The sequence below is a fragment of the Esox lucius genome, chromosome 11 (assembly GCF_011004845.1).
Source record: "Esox lucius isolate fEsoLuc1 chromosome 11, fEsoLuc1.pri, whole genome shotgun sequence".
NCBI lineage: Eukaryota > Metazoa > Chordata > Actinopteri > Esociformes > Esocidae > Esox > Esox lucius.
The window spans coordinates 37,719,136-37,737,233 of NC_047579.1; the positions used below are offsets into that span (position 1 = coordinate 37,719,136).

General features: G+C 41.5%; 1 protein-coding gene across 6 annotated transcripts in view; it reads left to right on the forward strand.

Moving 5' to 3' along the window:
- The window catches only part of crhr1 (corticotropin releasing hormone receptor 1), a 175,832-nt gene that overhangs the window by 108,468 nt on the left and 49,266 nt on the right, over nt 1–18,098 (forward strand). For all 6 annotated transcript variants that reach the window (XM_020051070.2, XM_034295105.1, XM_034295108.1 and 3 more), the window contains one exon: nt 9,102–9,208. In XM_020051070.2, the coding sequence (XP_019906629.1) occupies nt 9,102–9,208 (107 nt within the window). The remainder of the gene's footprint in view (nt 1–9,101; nt 9,209–18,098) is intronic.

Sequence of the window (18,098 nt, forward strand, 5' to 3'; positions counted from 1 at the left end):
CATTCCTTCATTTGGGGTTTTGTTGGTGGTGGTGGATAGCACTGTCAAACACATTGGTCCAAAATCTCCCATGGGTGTTCTATTGGGTTGTGCTCTGGTGACTGCAAAGCCCATAGCATATGATTCACATACTTTTCATAATCATCAAACCATTCAATGACATCCGTGTTTCAATATCAGTACCTCTCTTTCAAAGTCAATAATGCCGCATTTTCACTGGTGCTTTACCCCGGTACCAGGGCTACACCGTTGATTTGTGCTAATGTTGGCTCTACAATTTCATGTTTCGCCTATACATTTGGTATCAAGGACTTAAAAAGGGGCTCAGCTGGGGTGGAAGGATTAAACTATCAACGCGATTTGGTTTTCCGGTTATAGAAAATACAAGGCAATATTTTTCTGGTAGTAAAATAAAATAAAAATAACGTCTTGCTCAGTTTCTTTACAATATAGCATTTGAACTTGAGTAATAAAAATAATTTCTTCCTCAAACTCCTGCGACCGGCTCCTTCTCCACCTACGCTCATGACACTGCAACTTTAAGCCAGTGTATTCATTATTTAGTTTAATAAGTATTGTGATCAAAACTATCTACCTTTAATAGAAGGATTTGGGGAATTCCGAGGTAATTTTGTGTTGTTATAGGTTCTACAGGCTATGTCAAGGTCTCAGCACTCCATTTTTCTATTGAGTAAATGGCATCGTACCACCTTCGGTCGTTCCAACTATTTCTATTATTTGAAGACTTTGTTTCCCTGTACTGTTGCTTTATTTTCTTAGGGATCTGTTTGTTAGTTCGGATGAAAACCATTACAAGAAGCCTAAAGCAAATGGTACACATCGCTATTCGAAATGCAAAATGTGCTGCGTTTTCACCGCACGTAAACGCGTCAACCAGCAAATACCACCCTAAGTCCTACAGTCTGGGGCTTGGCACCAAGTGAGAGCCAGGCTACTTGGCCACGGCCTAGTGGCCGACTGGCACTAGCCTGTGTCAATGGAAACAGAAACATTTCTGGAATTAAGGGCAAAACACCAGTGTTTGGCACCAGTGGAAACAAGGCATAAGATCCTTTCCTCTTGCCTACCGTGTCTGTGTAGTTTAATGAGAAATGTCTGTTGAGGAAGAGTGGAAGTGGATTCGACGAAGTGGAGCATCTGGTCACACCAAGTCTCCAACAAACCCTTGGTGATGTTAATCAGGGGTCCTGTATAATAACATTTGCTTCTCTAAAGATCAGGAACACCAAGTGTGGGACATCAGCCCTGCCCTCCTGAGCTCACTTGAAGAGGTGTGAAACTCTTATATGTAGTTTGGATTTCTCTTATTCCCCATAAAGGGATGAAAAGTCTAATATGCTTTAGTGTACTGTACGGGTTATGGATGAAACTTTACAAGAACATTATAGAATGTGGCACGATTGACAACAACAGGTGAAAATGTCCAATCCTTTTGGTAATTTTGCATTGGATAACACTAGAACCGCCAAATACCTACGCCAATTGGCGTTTGAGTTTGTAATTAAAATAAACCTGCCATTTTGAAAGCTACAACCTCCTACTTCCGTGACTTTTACTAAATAGGTATTGTTCCCTTGTCAGAATTCTAACCTGATAAACAGAAAACTATTTAGAGACTATTTACCTGTTTCTTTTTACCCTGTTTTCCGACCTAATCTGCCAACAGCCCACGCCACTTAGCGTTGGTTCCCAAATGGTACCCAGGCACTAATCACCCCTCACTGAATGCATGACATCAATGGATGAATGGGCGATAATCCCAAATGAATGATCAGATCTTGGTTGAATTTGAATGAATTTACGAATGAAATAAAAGATTTGGCCTTGGAACACGTGCCATTTTTAATGCTAGGGCTCGTGACAAAAGGATCAGCTACCTTTTCTAAGAACTTCCTGCTTATTATGGTCACATACGATCATGTGAATTTACAAACAACATGAAGTCAGATTATACATATACATCATGGAGGTTCTATTCCCTTTTACCCATTTTCCTAGCAGTCCTCTTCAGTAACCTTCTGAGTGGTACACTTTCAGTCACCCTACTACACCTGTATATATCTAAGCAACTATCTTTATGTATTGTTTTTTCAATTTCTTTTTATCTCTATCCATCAATTATTAATTAATGTTTTTATAAATAAATGTAACTTCATTTACCGAGGCAAAACAAATGTCCAATGCTAATATGTCTTTTGCTTATCAAAGTGTTGAAGGATGTTGTGAAAGCCCATGCTGACAACGTCATCCACAGACCTCTTGACTCTGTAGGCAAACTGCAGTGGAGGCCGAGGGGAGGGGGGCATTCCTACATTTAAAATAGGTTAGTATCACGTGCTTAAATGTTTTTAGCATGATTGGAGTGCTAGAGATCTTTAGTCATTTAGGCTGAACATATTTTGTCAGACACCTTCTCAAACTAACAAGGCACTTTGTTAAGGTGTGAAAATTGTTCCCAGAACACTAGATGCAGGGGTTACAGAAACAGGAATGATGTCTAATTCTCTGCGGTCCATCATGGCTTCTAAAAATCCATGTTCATCCCTCAGTGATAATGCAGTTTCATGATAGTGTTACTGTTACCGAGTGAAATCCACAGACTTGACATGGAATTAAATGCTTGCAGAAAAATAATGTGATGTCCGTTCATTTTATTGGGGCCCACTGCTTTTTATATGTTATATTTGTAAACTTGGTCTGAAAAGGTAGCCTCTAGGACTTTTGCAGACAACAACAAAAACAAACGGCAAATAAAAGTGCTTGACTGAGAAAGCAAGTGCATGAAGAAACAATTGGTTCAGGGAAGTTATGCTGCTGAATTACGGCTTTCCTATGAGCTGTGATTTGGGTCTACTTCCGTACAGGGTGAAAAGACAAAGAGATGCCTCAGTGCCAAGTACTATCACCATATCCCTTTACCCCGAGGCAGACGAGCCAGGAATGAGGACATCCCCATGTCTACCTTAGATCCTAGTTGTCCTACTTCGTTTCTGACAAGATAAATGGGAGTCTATGGCCTCTTGGTGACACGGCTAGACTAGTTCTCCACCCAGTTATAGCACAGAGAGACAGAGACAAGGGCAGCATATTTAGTGTCCTTTTGTGTGTGGCATGTAGTGAAACATACTCCAGTTTCAATCTTCAAGGATTATTTGTCAAATGCACCAAACAACACAGCGTCATCCTGTACAATTAAATTCTTATGATATGGCACCCGACAAACTACGTAGTTAGAGTTAAGAAAAGTATATAAGCAAAATTACATCTACACAAAAAAATTAAATAAAGCAACAATATACTCTTGTGCTCAAACATTTGCATAACCTTGGGAATTGGAAATATATCACTGAACAAGGTTATAAACGCAACACTATCGTTTTTGCCCTCATTCATCATGAGCTGAACTCAAAGATCTAAGACTTTCTCTATGTACACAAAAGGCCTATTTCTCTCAAATATTGTTCACAAATCTGTCTAAATTTGTGTTAGTGAGCACTTTTCCTTTGCCGAGATAATCCATCTGGTCACACCAGATACTGACTGGTTTTCGGATCCTCCCAGACTCCCCCGGACCCCCCGTATACAGTGAAAACTGCACATTTTTAGAGTTGCCTTTTATTGTTGCCAGCCTTAGGCACACCTGTGCAATAATCATTGCTGTCTAATCAGCATCTTGATATGCCACACATGTGAGGTGGATGGATTATCTCGGCAAAGGAGAAGTGCTCACTAACACAGATTTAGACAGATTTGTGAACAATAGAATAGAATAGAATGGTACAATCATAAAACAAAACATGGTAACAAAGACAAAAATGAACTGACCCCTGTTCATAAGTCTGGATACCCGTTTTTAATACTGTGTATTGTCCCCTTTAGCATCAATGACAGCATGCTGTCTTTTGTAATAGTTGTCAAATTCTTGCAGGTGGTATAGCTGCCCATTCGTCTTGGCAAAATGCCTCCAAGTCTTTGGTCGTCTTGCATGAAACATACATTTGGGTTGCTTCCTGTTTGGCATATCTTTTTATATCCTTTTCCATCTTTATAAAGTTCCATTACATTTACAATTTTATGTTGAGATATGTTATTCTTAAATTGTTGTGCTATTTTCCAGCTTTCACTAAGTGGTGAACCACTCCCCTTCTTCCGACAGACTCATCCTCTCTGGGATGTTCTTTTTGCACCCAATCATTTTACTGACCTGTTAACAATTGACCGAATTAGTTGTGAGATGTTCCACCAGGTTATTTTTAGCCTTGCACTGCTTTTCCAGGCTTTTGTTGTTCCTGTCCCAGCTTTTTTGAAACGTGTTGCAGGCTTCATATTCGATGTGGGCATATATTTTTCAATAAACAATAACATTTCTCAGTTTCAACATTTGAAATGTTGTCTTTGTGCTCTTTTCCATGGTATATATGGTTTAAATGATTTGCAGATCATTGCATTCTGTTTTATTTCACGTTTTACACAGCATCCCAACGTTTTTGGAAACGGAGCTGTACAACACAGACACAGTTTTCCGGAATCATTCTATTAAGCAACTGACAGTTTCTGTAGCCCAGCACAGCATCCTTGGCCTGGGTAGAAGGAGCGGTGAGAGCAGCCAAGCCCAGTGCATTCTGGTCTGGCCATGCAACCTGCTCTGCTCCACACGGAATGCTGGTTTTCCATTCTCAATGTCCCTTTGCACTGGCACAGATCGCTTTCCCTGGCCTTCGATAAGTAGGCAAGAGGAAATTGGTGACAGATTTGAGCAGCGGGAAGAATGCCTCTGACAGAGGCAGGCGGCGGGGCCCCTCCATCAAAGAGCATGTTATATATGCATGTGTGTGTGCGCAAGTGTGTGCATGCGGGTGTGTGTGTGGGGGGGAGACTCCACTCGCCACAGACCAGCGTTAGGTGACATATGTTCCTCGCTCTTATCTATCGCATTTCAGGGTGGTCAGATACACAGCACAGGGCTGACAGCATCAGACGTTTCAATAAACCCATCACCCCTCTCGGACAAAGACACAGACAGGCCTGTGCTCACACACAAGCACATACACATAGATGTGCGTCCTGGGGGCGGACGGCCGGCTGGGCGGATTGGTGGGTGGGGGCCGGCGTCCCTCCATCCTTATGCAGCGGGAATATCCAGTTGCTTAATTAAGGCGACAGAGCTGGTGCAGGACAACCACACAAGCACTGCGCATCTCCACCTGACATCTGTTTCCCTCATATCCGACAGGATTATTTATTTTTTTGACACACCGTACCCATTCAGGGTGGTTCAGATTGGCAATGCTGTTAGTAAGACACAGTGTAAAGAGATTCTTGTGGTAGCTGTTTTCACCATGGTTTGGTTCGGTTGGGTGTGTGTATGCTTGTATGTGTGTGGTTGTGTGTTGAGAGTGTGTTTGGGGGTGTCTTCGAAGGTTATTCTTACTTTTGAATCTTTTTAGTTTTTTTTTACTTCGACTCATCAAGGCATACATTTATACTGTAATCTGCCAGAGCCAGGCTGGTGGTAATCCATCAAAGTGACAGATTAGATTTGGGGATTACAGACAAAACAGTCCCATCACGATGATCTGCATGGATAATGATTCACATTCATCTCAGACGGGGAGCTGTGTTTGTTTGAAGGTTCACTTCAATCTTTCCAGTTCTCCAAAATGACAGTGTTGAAATGCAAGATGAACGCTATGAGACAAAAAGAGAGAGTAAGGAGAATGGGAGAGAGTGGGGAGTGGAGAGACTGAGAGCGTTGGAGTAATGGGGTATAGAAATAGGTTTAGAAAGAAGCAGACTCGCCATGCAGTGTGGGAGGCAGTAAAGACATACAAAAAAAAAAATCCATGAGATGCAGTAAAGAGACTGGAGATGCAGCAAAGATACTTGAGATTCAGTAAAGAAACCAGCGATGCAGTAAAGAGATGGGAGATGCAGAAAAGAGATGGGAGATGCTGTAAAGAGATGGGAGATGCAGAAAAGAGATGGGAGATGCTGTAAAGAGATGGGAGATGCAGTAAAGACACCAGAGATGCAGTAAAGAGATGGGAGATGGAGTAATGAGATGGGAGATGCTGTAAAGAGATGGGAGATGCAGTAAAGACACCAGAGATGCAGTAAAGAGATGGGAGATGCAGTAAAGACACCAGAGATGCTGTAAAGAGATGAGACATGGGGTAAGGAGACATTAGATTCAGTAAATAGTCCTGAGATGCAGTAAAGATCCTGATATTAATCACACATCAAACAGACACTCCACCGTACGCTGGGTTTTCCCCAGACTTGTTTCAGTGAACTTTTTTCATGTAAAGCCAACTGGGTGGTTTATGTGGGTGCATGATATAAGTATTTGATCACTTGCAGGTGTTTCTACTTACAAAGCATGTAGAGGTCTGTAATTTTTATCATCAACTGTGAGAGACGGAATCTAAAACTAAAATCCAGAAAATCACATTGTATGATTTTTAAATAATGAATGTGCATTTTATTGCATGACATTAGTATTTGATCACCTATTATCCAGTAAGAATTCTGGCTCTCACAGACCTGTTGGTTTTCTTTAAGAAGCCCTCCTGTTCTCAACTCATTACCTGCATTCACTGCACCTGTTTGAACTCGTTACATGTATAAAAGACACCTGTCCACACACTCAGTCAATGACCTGAAGTGAGCTGGGACCACAGTCTCAAAGAAAACCATTAGTAACACACTACGCCGTCATGGACTAAAATCCTGCAGTGCATGCAAGGTCCCCCTGCTTAAGCCAATGCATGTCCAGGCCCGTCTGAAGTTTGCCAATGACCATCTGGATGATCCAGAGGAGGAATGGGTGAAGGTCATGTGGTCTGATGAGACAAAAATAGAGCTTTTTGGTCTAAACTCCACTCGCCGTGTTTGGAAGAAGAAGAAGGATGAGTACAACCCCAAGAACACCATCCCAACCGTGAAGCATGGATGTGGAAACATCATTCTTTGGGAATGCTTTTCTGCAAAGGGGGCAGGACGACTGCACCGTATTGAGGGGAGGACTGATGGGGCCTTGTATAGTGAGATCTTGGCCAACAACCTCAGTAAGAGCATTGAATATGTGTCATGGCTAGGTCTTCCAGCATGACAACGACTCGAAACACGCAGCCAAGGCAACTAAGGAGTGGCTTCCTTAAGAAGCATCTCAAGGTCCTGGAGTGGCCTAGCCAGTCTCCAGACCTGAACCCAATAGAAAATCTTTGGAGGGAGCTGAAAGTCCACATTGCCCAGCGACAAACCCCGAAACCTGAAGGATCTGGAGAAGGTCTGTATTGAGGAGTGGGCCAAAATCCTTGCTGCAGTGTGTGCAAATCTGGTCAAGAACTACAGGAAAAGTATGATCTCTGTAATTGCAAACAAAGGTTTCTGTACCAAATATTAAGTTCTGCTTTTCTGATGTATAAAATACTTATGCATGTAATAAAATACTCATGCAATAAAATGCAAATGAATTACTGAAAAATCATACAATGTGTTTTTCTGGATTTTTGTTTTAGATTCTATCACTCACAGTTGAAGAATGATAAAAATTACAGACCGCTACATTCTTTGTGAGTAATGAAACCTGCAAAATTGTCAGTGTATCAATACGTGTTCTCCCCCACTATATACAGTGTACTGTACAAATATATTAGTGCTGTCAAAATGATTAAAATAAACTTTTGTTTCTCCAATCTTGGCCCTAAATAAAAAAAATGTATTGCTTCTATTGCAGTGCATTAGTTAAGACATCTATGTTTCATTGTGAAGTGTGGACAGTTCTTGACTTAAATTTAATAAGGGCAGAATCCTGTGGTCCATTACACCAAGGATGTCACTTCTCCCCTCATATCACCACAATAGCTGACAGTGCGTAATTGTAGCCCATATTAAATAAAAATGTACTGGTCTTTGACACCATAGTTCTACCATCCCTTACTATGGTGCTCTTGATCAAGGCATAAACTACAATAACTGGTATGTGGGCTACAGTATAAAACACATATCAGTCCCTCTTATCTGGGAGAGCTGCAGGGTGTGCAATCATTTGATCCAACGCTGAATCATGCCTGAGCTTTTCAGGGTAGTGTCCTTTGATGTTTAAGCTATGTGTTTAGAACAGAGTTTAGAACTTTCCTGATGTAAGTTTTGCCTCAACTAAGTACTTGTGTCTTATTAAATGGTCCCCAATCCAAGCAAATGTATATATGTAGGCTAATAAGGTAGTCAAGGTAGCTAAATGAACATTCTCCCCTGATTAACATTAATCATGGAAGGTCTGTAGTTTTATGCAGAGCGTGGAAATTAATTCTGGTATTAGAATGTGTTGGTGACAACATTTAATAATGGTAAATTACTTGGCAAAAACATGAAATAATGGTACCTACCAAGCTACAACCAAAGTGTTTACATGTGGATTGGGGACCAGTTTGAGAAGAGGGTCTCATGGGAGGCACCACTGGCCTTCTCATTCACTGAGTTTTTGGATGGACGCGGGATGATTAGATTAGATTCAACTTTATTGTCATTGAACAAGTACAGTACAATAGAATGGATGGAGGCAACTTGGAACAGAACATCTGACTACATGGAACAGAGCATCCATCGCAGCCTACTAACGAACATGTACTAATGGAGGTGTACGAACGGAGGTGTACTAATGGAGGAGAACTAACGCGCTGTTAGGCACAATCAAAGAAATCAACAGTGTTTTTAAATGAATGAAACCTTCATCAGAGGCCTCTGCGCCGAGCCATTCTTCCTTTGCCACACTGCTCCTTCAACCGGAATGTCACATGCTTCGAAATCTGACTCGCCCAACAACAACTACTTTGCAGGCTCCCGAATCACTTGAGATAAATCTAGACCATGGTGGTCAGCTAAGTGCTATACAAAAGCCCATTAGACTGCTGTGCCACCTGGTAGACTCAACGGTGAAAACTTTCCTCCGGTTGAGCTCTTTATCTCTAGGGTTAGTCTGACATACATAGTTGTACCTTATGTGTCTGTAGGTTTTAGCTGTCCATTTTGAGGGATGTTATCTTTTTAGCTCACTTTGGTTTATCCCTTTTCTGTAGAAGAAGAGCAAGCTGCACTACCACATAGCGGTGATCATAAACTACATGGGACATTGCATCTCTCTGGGGGCCCTACTGGTGGCGTTCATCCTCTTCATGAGGCTGAGGTGAGTAACTCTGTTATCGCTCCCTCACATCAACACGTCAAAGGGCCTAATGTTAAAAGCTTTGTCACAACCTGTCAATGCAGTGTCAAAATATTTCCTGATGAAAATGTAACGCAAGGAACTATGGGAGGCCATATATACTGACTGCCAATTTGACCATGTTGTTACACACTTCTAGATGTGTACATAGTGAAGTCAGTTGTGGTGGAATGGGGAGGACAGCTAAACGCTTTCGAAAAAACAAAGACACACGTACAAACTAACAACCACATGTGTAAACATGCATAGTCCCCTTGATTTGAAAGAGGAGAGAGACTGTGTTGAGAAAGTGTTGACTAGGGACGGCTTTGCTGGACGAAAATAGTGACATGTGACAACTGGGCGTGTCACTGACAGCCCAGCGTGTCTGACAGCTAAACAACACTGGTGTCTGTATCTTATCAGAGCCCATGCCGACTCAGATTAACTGCTCTCTGAGGTTAAACACATAGTGCGAGTGATTGCTCAGAACCGATTAACCCGGATGAATCTACTCTGATTAATTCCACCATAGTCTCGCTGTTTCAATAGCAGCAGAAAGTTTAATTTGAGTCGAGACGACAGAAGAGACTTCTGGTTCAGTGTCATCTGGGGGTTAGTGTGGCCGAAAGCCCACTTAATCGGGTTATAATACTAGATGCTGAACATCGGTGTCCCATTCCTGAGCTCATACACTTTCAGCTCAAATTAACAGGCAATGCGTCATAATGAAATGTTGATTGTTTTTGTATGCAAGCAGAGAACAGAGAGGGCATAGAAGAAGACAGCAGGGGAAATTAGGGAAGAGAGGAGAGGAGCAATAAGGGGAAGACAAGGGAAGAAGAAAGGAAAGCAGGTGAATGGAGAGGAGATGAGATGTAGTCGAGGTAGGGGAGAGGCAGAATATTACATTACATAGTAATATAAGAGGTTGTCTAGTGCTGGTCTCCTGTTTACTTGAAACTGAAATGAAACATCCACCTGAAATCCAAAATCTCCTACGTACATACACTCCTAGGTTGTCTATTGTTGTGGTCCTGTACAAGGTGATTGGTAGATGAGTGAGTCACATATGTAATACATTCCTAGAATGTCTATTGTTGTGGTCCTGTACAAGTTGATTGGTAGCTGTGTGAGTCACATATGTAAGTTCCATAGCAGCGGACTTAGAGGTTCATTCTCTTTGACTCATTCAGCTTTTCATTCTTTCATTTGAAAAAAAACTATTTTTGAAGAAAAAGCCATTTGACAATGAGTTAGTTTCATATGCTTCGTTGATTACCACCCTGTAATCTGCGCTTCAGGACGGATGACAAAACCAATCATATATTCAAAAGCATTGTCAGATAGATTGTGAAGATGAATCAAAACAGCGCTGGTGATGGAATGCATAGTACAGTAAAAAGACCATGCTCATAAGTGTCAGTTCTGTTGGATTATGATCCCTATGTGATCATATAATGCTTTGCCTTGCAGAACCCATGTTGATTTTAAGCCATTCACATAGTTCAGGTAGCTTGGACAAGGAAACCACCTTTAAGACATTTTGTGTCTGCACATAAGCCTCTCCAACACTTTTTTGGATTGTCTTGCGTCTTTCATTCAAACTCAATGAGCTTGATTCACATGAGGATATTTTTCCTGTCACATCAGTACATATTTTTGTCTGGGTCCTAGTCTGATTGGCTAACCCTGCTTGCCTCTCCTTGTCATTGTCAAAGAACATGGCCTTTCGGTAAACTCAAAATTCATCATGTAGTTGGATTGACGGTAGAGTTTCTCGTTGGTTGCTGGAAACAACATCAATATTTTCCATGACAACATGTGGAGCCCCAAATAGAATAGGATTTATAAACAATGTGAGAGACAAAAATTCAGCTGTTGGCTAGGCATGCTGTTGTAATCTGTGTCTTCAAATGAAATCTAAGACGTTTTGTGGTTGGATTTCCAGTATGTATTTCAGTTGTAGAAGAAATGGTTGCTTAGAGACAAGATACCAAAATCTATGAAGAGAACAAATTATAGTGAGTTCACATAACATAATTATCGTGATTGGAGGATAGCTTAGAAAATTGGGACTGTACTCTGTTCTTCTCAAGGTCGGTATTTACTTTTTAAATATTATGATTATTTTCTGTGAATGAAAAGTAACTCCACCCAGTTAGACAAAAAAACAATCCTACAGACCAAGCAATCTTACACAAAGGAATCATATAAAATATGTACATCAACCAAAAGGTCCCCTACCATCTCTGCCCATACCAGAGAGATCAACTATTCACATTGTAAGGCTCTTTGGAGATTGTTCCCCATTGGAAGATGCAAAACAACGCATGGCTGATCTACCCAAATGGAAACAGTTCCAGTAGCCTGTAATCATGAATGTAGTGCAGTACTGTCTGAGCTGTAGAACAATGTAGTGCACTTAATCAGAGTAAGAAAAGAGGCAGGAAATACACAGATACATACAGCCCTGGAAATACTTAAGAGACCACTGCACCTTTTTCCAAAAGGAAGGTTTTGAGTGAGGAACAGAAGGGTTAAATTAAGAGACCACTGCAAATTGAACGCTTCTGTTCCTCACTCAACCTTCCTTTTCAACTTTTTTGGAAAGCAAAGAAAAAGGTGCAATTTTCTCTATAAGAGGTAACTTCTTTGCTTGTGTGCCAACTTCAGCAGACATGTATTTGTAAAATGTAATGTTGTTAAATCGGGCGGACCTAAATTACCTCTGAATAACACACATGAAGATGAACATTTCGTGTTCACCTGTAATTTGAGCCATTACGTCACAACCAATAAATTATTTTAGCTATTCAGTTGGCTACGAAAGAGACACATTCAAGTGAAAGAAAAAGGACTTGAGATCCTCCCGGACTAGAAGACCTGGCACTGGTTATTCCAGTCTGTGCTGACGTAGCGGCCGGATGAGGAGGTAGACGACAGGAAGCAGCAGACCTCAGGGACACATGGTCTTAGTGGGAGGTGTTGGCCCCCAGCCCGCTCCCGTCTGCCTTCTCCTCAGCCACCCATACGGGGGGGGGGGGGGGGGGGGGGGGGGGGGGGGGGGGGACGACTGAGAAACACACTGGCAGCAGGACACACAGAGAGAGAACCCCAGCACTGCCAGGCTGCTTCAGATACAGGACACACACAGAGAGAGAGAACCCCAGCACTGACAGGCTGCTCCAGATACAGGGCACAGAAAGGATCCCAGCACTGACAGGCTGCTCCAGATGCAGGGCACAGAGAGGACCCCAGCACTAACAGTCTGCTCCAGATGCAGGGCACAGAAAGGATCCCAGAACAGACAGGCTGCTCCAGATGCAGGGCACAGAGAGGACCCCAGCACTGACAGACTGCTCCAGATGCAGGGCACAGAAAGGATCCCAGAACAGACAGGCTGCTCCAGATGCAGGGCACAGAGAGGACCCCGGCACTGACAGGCTGCTCCAAATACAGCAATGACCCATTTGGACTGTGGAGCACATGTGGGGGGTTTTGTGTGACGATGGAGTCACGTTGCTAGCTAGTGTGATGGCAATTCCATCGATCAGAACTTTTAAAGGAGGAAGTACAGAGACAGAATTATCTTGGTACAATTTATTTTATTTGCAAATAGAGAGAAGCGTCAAACGCTCATAAACATAATCATCCGAGGAGTCTCTAACTTAAAACATGAACAGTTCGTATTTATAGTGGAAAAGGGGTGTGGCAAGATGCTGTCCTAACTGAACAGAACACATTCCCTTTTTTCTATTACTACCTAGTCTTCACACAAGGGGCAAGCTGTCCTCCCCCACATGGGTAACCCCTTGAACTCTAAAGAGCTCTTACAGCATCTGGACAGACAATAGATGCCCTGATGAGTTATACAGATGCGCAGATAAAGAGTAACCATTTCATCTGCTGATACCAGTCAATTATGCCCCCTAGGCAAATACCAGATCCCCCACATTCCTTTTCTAATTTGAACAAGGGGACTCAGTCCTTTAATCAGTGAGAATACATTGGTTAGCAAAATGTCCACAACACTAGCCAGTGTCTACAAATACAGCCCCCCATACTGTCCATACCCTAAGTCAACCTAGTTTTGTTCACGATAGTAACCATTCTTGTTACAAAACATCTCCCGCAGGCCAGGGGAAAATTACTTGAATTCCCATTGTGCTGTGTCCAATCTATAAGATCGGCTGTAATGGCAAATTAAGGGGATTGACTGAATCTCTCTCTGCTACGACAGTGACACGTTTAAAGCAACGGGAGATCCAGCTGCTTTCAAGCCCATTGGGGGGGGGAAGGGGTATCCACAGACTGACAGGTGAGGTGAGTGGAAATGTTGGCCTGGGAAGACGTTCAGCATCAATGCCTAATCGCCTTTGGGGTAAAATGTAGAAAAGGTCCACTTAGCTATGGGTGGAAATTTGAATCCCAAAGCTATTGCCATTTTCAGAGGAATTGTGGTGATCCAGCTAGAGCAGCGCGTGGCAGTGACTGGCCAAGCTCATCTGGTGCTGGCTGGCATCAATACATTATACGGATAGCTGTTCGGCCTAGTGCCTCCCATTGTTTCAGCTGTTTTCATCAACTCAGTCTGATCCCACTCCATTAGAGCCAGTGGAAGGTTGAATTCAAACACACTGTTAGAGAATGTCTAAGCTGCCAGTTATTGACATTGAATAGAACAAAGCCAGTACAGAAAACAGAGCAAGCCACATGAGCTTACAAAGAAATGCTTCAGCCACCACCCCAAGCCTCCAACTAAACCGTACACAGTGTGAAAGGGTAGGACCGAAGCAGAACTATTATTATTCACTTTTTTAATGTTTCAACATTATTTTTTAAATACTGTGCCCTGTCGAAAGATTAAATATCTGCTACCCAAAAGGACAAAAAAGCAAATAGAAGTACTGCACCACACAGCTCTCTTCTCATATGACAGATCTTTGTGATTGATACATAAAGTGGCTGATTTGAAAGCTTGTTTTAACAGCAATGTGGAATGCTTTTCCCTTAAGGGGTCCCAGATCGTTCTTTCATTTTACTAGAGCACAGAGCATCGAGCTCAGAGCACTGAGTTCAGACGAGAGCTCAGAGCAGATTTCAGACAACAGAGTTCAGAGAACAAAGCTCAGAGGTTATGAAGATACTTTAACCAGCTGATTTCATGAACTCAATAATGAAACCAGTATTTCCTTTACACATGTGTAGAACACAAAAACACATCAGTTTAGAAACTTCCATAACAGGCCGTAGGTTGAATAACATGGTATACGATTACAAATTAACTGTAGCACCTTTCCAACTAAAAGAAATCAGCCTAAAGCCTCCTAAAGGCCATTCTGATGGCAGGAAGGGAACCATGGGTAACAGGATTGTACTTATGCCCCTATTCGTTCCTACTTCATAGACTTCTCCATAATTAGGGTGATTTATGACAACCTTTAAGGTATTCTGGAACTACATTAGACTGTTGTCATTACAACCTTTAAGGTATTGTTAGATTCTGTCCAAGTGTGAACCATGAACAAAATAAATGCAACCAGAAGTCAGGGGAGAGCCATTTTTATTCAGCATGAGTCTATGATGTTGACCTTCCATTTCTCATTTCTATCTCTTCCATAATTACAGAGGCAACACAGTCTTTTATGCCAGGATACATAGGAGGTGGCCAGTGGTCATAACCAACCATTACACATTACAATACCCTCCAATACGAAAGGTTTATCCTACAACAGACCCTTGTATGGTATGTTCCAACCTATGGTCAATGGACCTATTCTAGCAGGAGGTATGGACAGAATATGGACAGCATGTGTGGGGCCCATCAGTAACAGGCAACACGTCCTATCTATGGTCCTTTGTTCAGAGTTAGTCAGCACATCTGTGTTGTGTTAAGTTTCTCATGCCCATTTCCTATCAGTATTCTGGAACTACATTAGACTATTGACATGACAACCTTTAAGGTATTCTGGAACTATATTAGATTGTTGACATGACAACCTTTAAGGTATTCTGGAACTATATTAGATTGTTGACATGACAACCTTTAAGGTATTCTGGAACTGCATTAGACTGTTGACATGACAACCTTTAAGGCGTCATGGAACTACATGGGAGTATTGATAATATTACTTACCATCAATTGCCTGGTCTCTCTAACCTTGAAGGTGAAGTAGTTTTAGTCTAAGTCCTTTTAATAGATAGACACTCACCTGACCACCAGTTTAGTCTTTATCTTGTTCAAAGGTTCCCATTCTGTACACACACACTTTATGTACACACAAGCCAACCTCCAATCACACGCAGAATATGCACTGACCTGACCTGTTAATCAACAAATTGTTAGTGGATCCAATAGTAATTATTAAAATCAAAAATGTGAACACAGACTGCAACAGAAGTTGAAATTGTTCAGCTTTTGCAAAAAAACTGCCATACGGTTCAAAGTTGTCAAATCACAGAAGAAGATAAAAATACAGCTCCGGAAAAAATTAAGAGACTACTGCACCTTTTGGTAGGTTGTATGTAGGTTGTCAGCAAGTGCTGAATACCTCCTTCCTTTCAAAAAGCGAAATATAAACATTACTCCCAAAAACATGTGGGTACTTATTTCTTTCTTACATGCACCATCCAATTAAGTATGTCGCAATCAAGAATATAAGCCTCAGAAACGCATGTCAGATTATCAAGATTTCGTAAATCTGTTACGGATTTACTGTTAGGATAAGTTTCATTGCATAGTGACAGAATTACATGAAGAGAGGTTTTGCTGGTACCTTCATGTTGACAGTGATAGTTTGATATGCAGCTCCAGACAGATCATTGTGGGGGGACTGAGTTACCTGGTTATACCAGATAAACGACTTGCCATTTGTCTTCAGTATGTTTGCCATATCCCAGTATTCTGTATGACATTCTTACCAATAACTAACGATTGGCCAATGTCATGCAGTGTATTTAATTATTTTAATTGTATCCCTTTGCAATGAGTCGACATGGCACAGCATTCAGGCCAGCGTTACTGGAAATGGTTCACCATTCATCATCACTGTAGTAGATGCGATCAGAAATAACTGAAGCAGCATGTCCTTCATGGGAAAGTCACCATAGTTACGAAGAAACATTCCACAATATGTGTTCTGCTTCAGTGGGGTTATGATGTTTAATGTAATATGCATGAATATGCACGACATATGCACTATGTGTTTCTACGTATTTCGAATGATGCAGTATTTTTTTCATTGTCTTTGGAATGATGCACTACTTCTTTATGTCTTTGGAATGATGCACTACTTGTTTATACAAGTTTGGGATGATGCACTACATCTTTATACGTCTTTGGGATGATGCACTACTTGTTTATACGTCTTTTGGATGATGCACTACTTCTTTATACATCTTTGGAATGATGCACTACTAGTTTAAATGTCTTTGGAATGATGCACTACTTGTTTATACATCTTTGGAATGATGCACTACTTGTTTATACATCTTTGGGATGATGCACTACTTATTTATACGTCTTTGGAATTATGCACTACTTTTTTATACATCTTTGGAGCCAATGTCACAAAGAACACAATAATTCTTTATCAAAGACTCGGTTGATTGAACAGCCCTCCCAATCCTCTATTTTAGAACAAATAGTAAAAATCTATCAAAGGGACAAACCCCCCTTTATCTCTGCTGAGTAAACTAAACATACAGGTCCATTATCTTATCCTATTGGAAGTCATTGATTTAGAGAGTCTCTGACCTTTTAACAATTGGATTTCTGTCAGGTAATGCCCTAGGGAATAAATAACCCAGATGTGACCTTCAAATACATAAATATTTCAACTCTTCACAATTATAGCCACGGTTGGCATTTTCAGTTTGGTTGTGAGAATTGCACGTGTCTTATTTTTTTGTGTTGTGACCTGATCTGGGATGCAGGATTGGGGAAAACATTTGCAAGGAGGGGGCACTGAGCCTGACCTGGTTATGTCAGGCCACAATCAGCATGATTAAGCCCTGCCATTGTTCAGCACAAAATGAATGGCACTGAACTTTGCGTACTGAGTTACTCGTGCTACGTCTGTACCGCCTCTCTCATTTCTATCTTAATCACAAGTACATAGACGCACCTGGGTGACCTATAAAACACTACACTCATGACTTACAGGAAATTATTAGGTGATTTCAATGCAAAAACAGATGTTCATGGCAAATTGACACATCTTATTTGTGCCTTATCTTAGATGCTCTCTGTGATGGTTGTGTTTCAGAAATGTCTGTTACTTGATTATGCATTTCTAGCTTCAAGGGGAACCTGGTTTCATTGGGATGCAAGGACAGAGAAGAGCTTTGACTGGGTTTTGGGTGAGGAGGCCAATTTGACCAGGTGTGGCCGACCGAATAGCTAATCAGCATGGTTATATAATGGATGCAAGTTTATGGCATCACATCAGTCTCAAAACTCATGTGCACGCACTTGCCACTTCGAGGAGAATACATTGAGTTGAGAGAGCAGAAACACAAACCGTGTGAGCGAAGGACCAATAGCTCTAGAGTATAAACATTGGGAGAGCACAGATATCATTGCATGGAATAACTCTGCGGCCTCTCAAAATTCACCTCAAATATGATTGGTAGTCTTATTGCTAAATCACGTCTTCTATTTGTTACAATACTGTTGATTGGCTAATTTAAAAGCCTGGGACTTACTGTATGCAACGTGACCGAGCTATCATTGGTCATTGGTGCAATATAGTGATGGGAATTTTTAGTCTTTTTAGTGATCCGGCTCACTTGGACCAGTTTTTAACACAACTTCCCTCAAACATGTTTAAGAGCCAAATGAACAGCTCTTTTTCGTTCGGAATCAGCT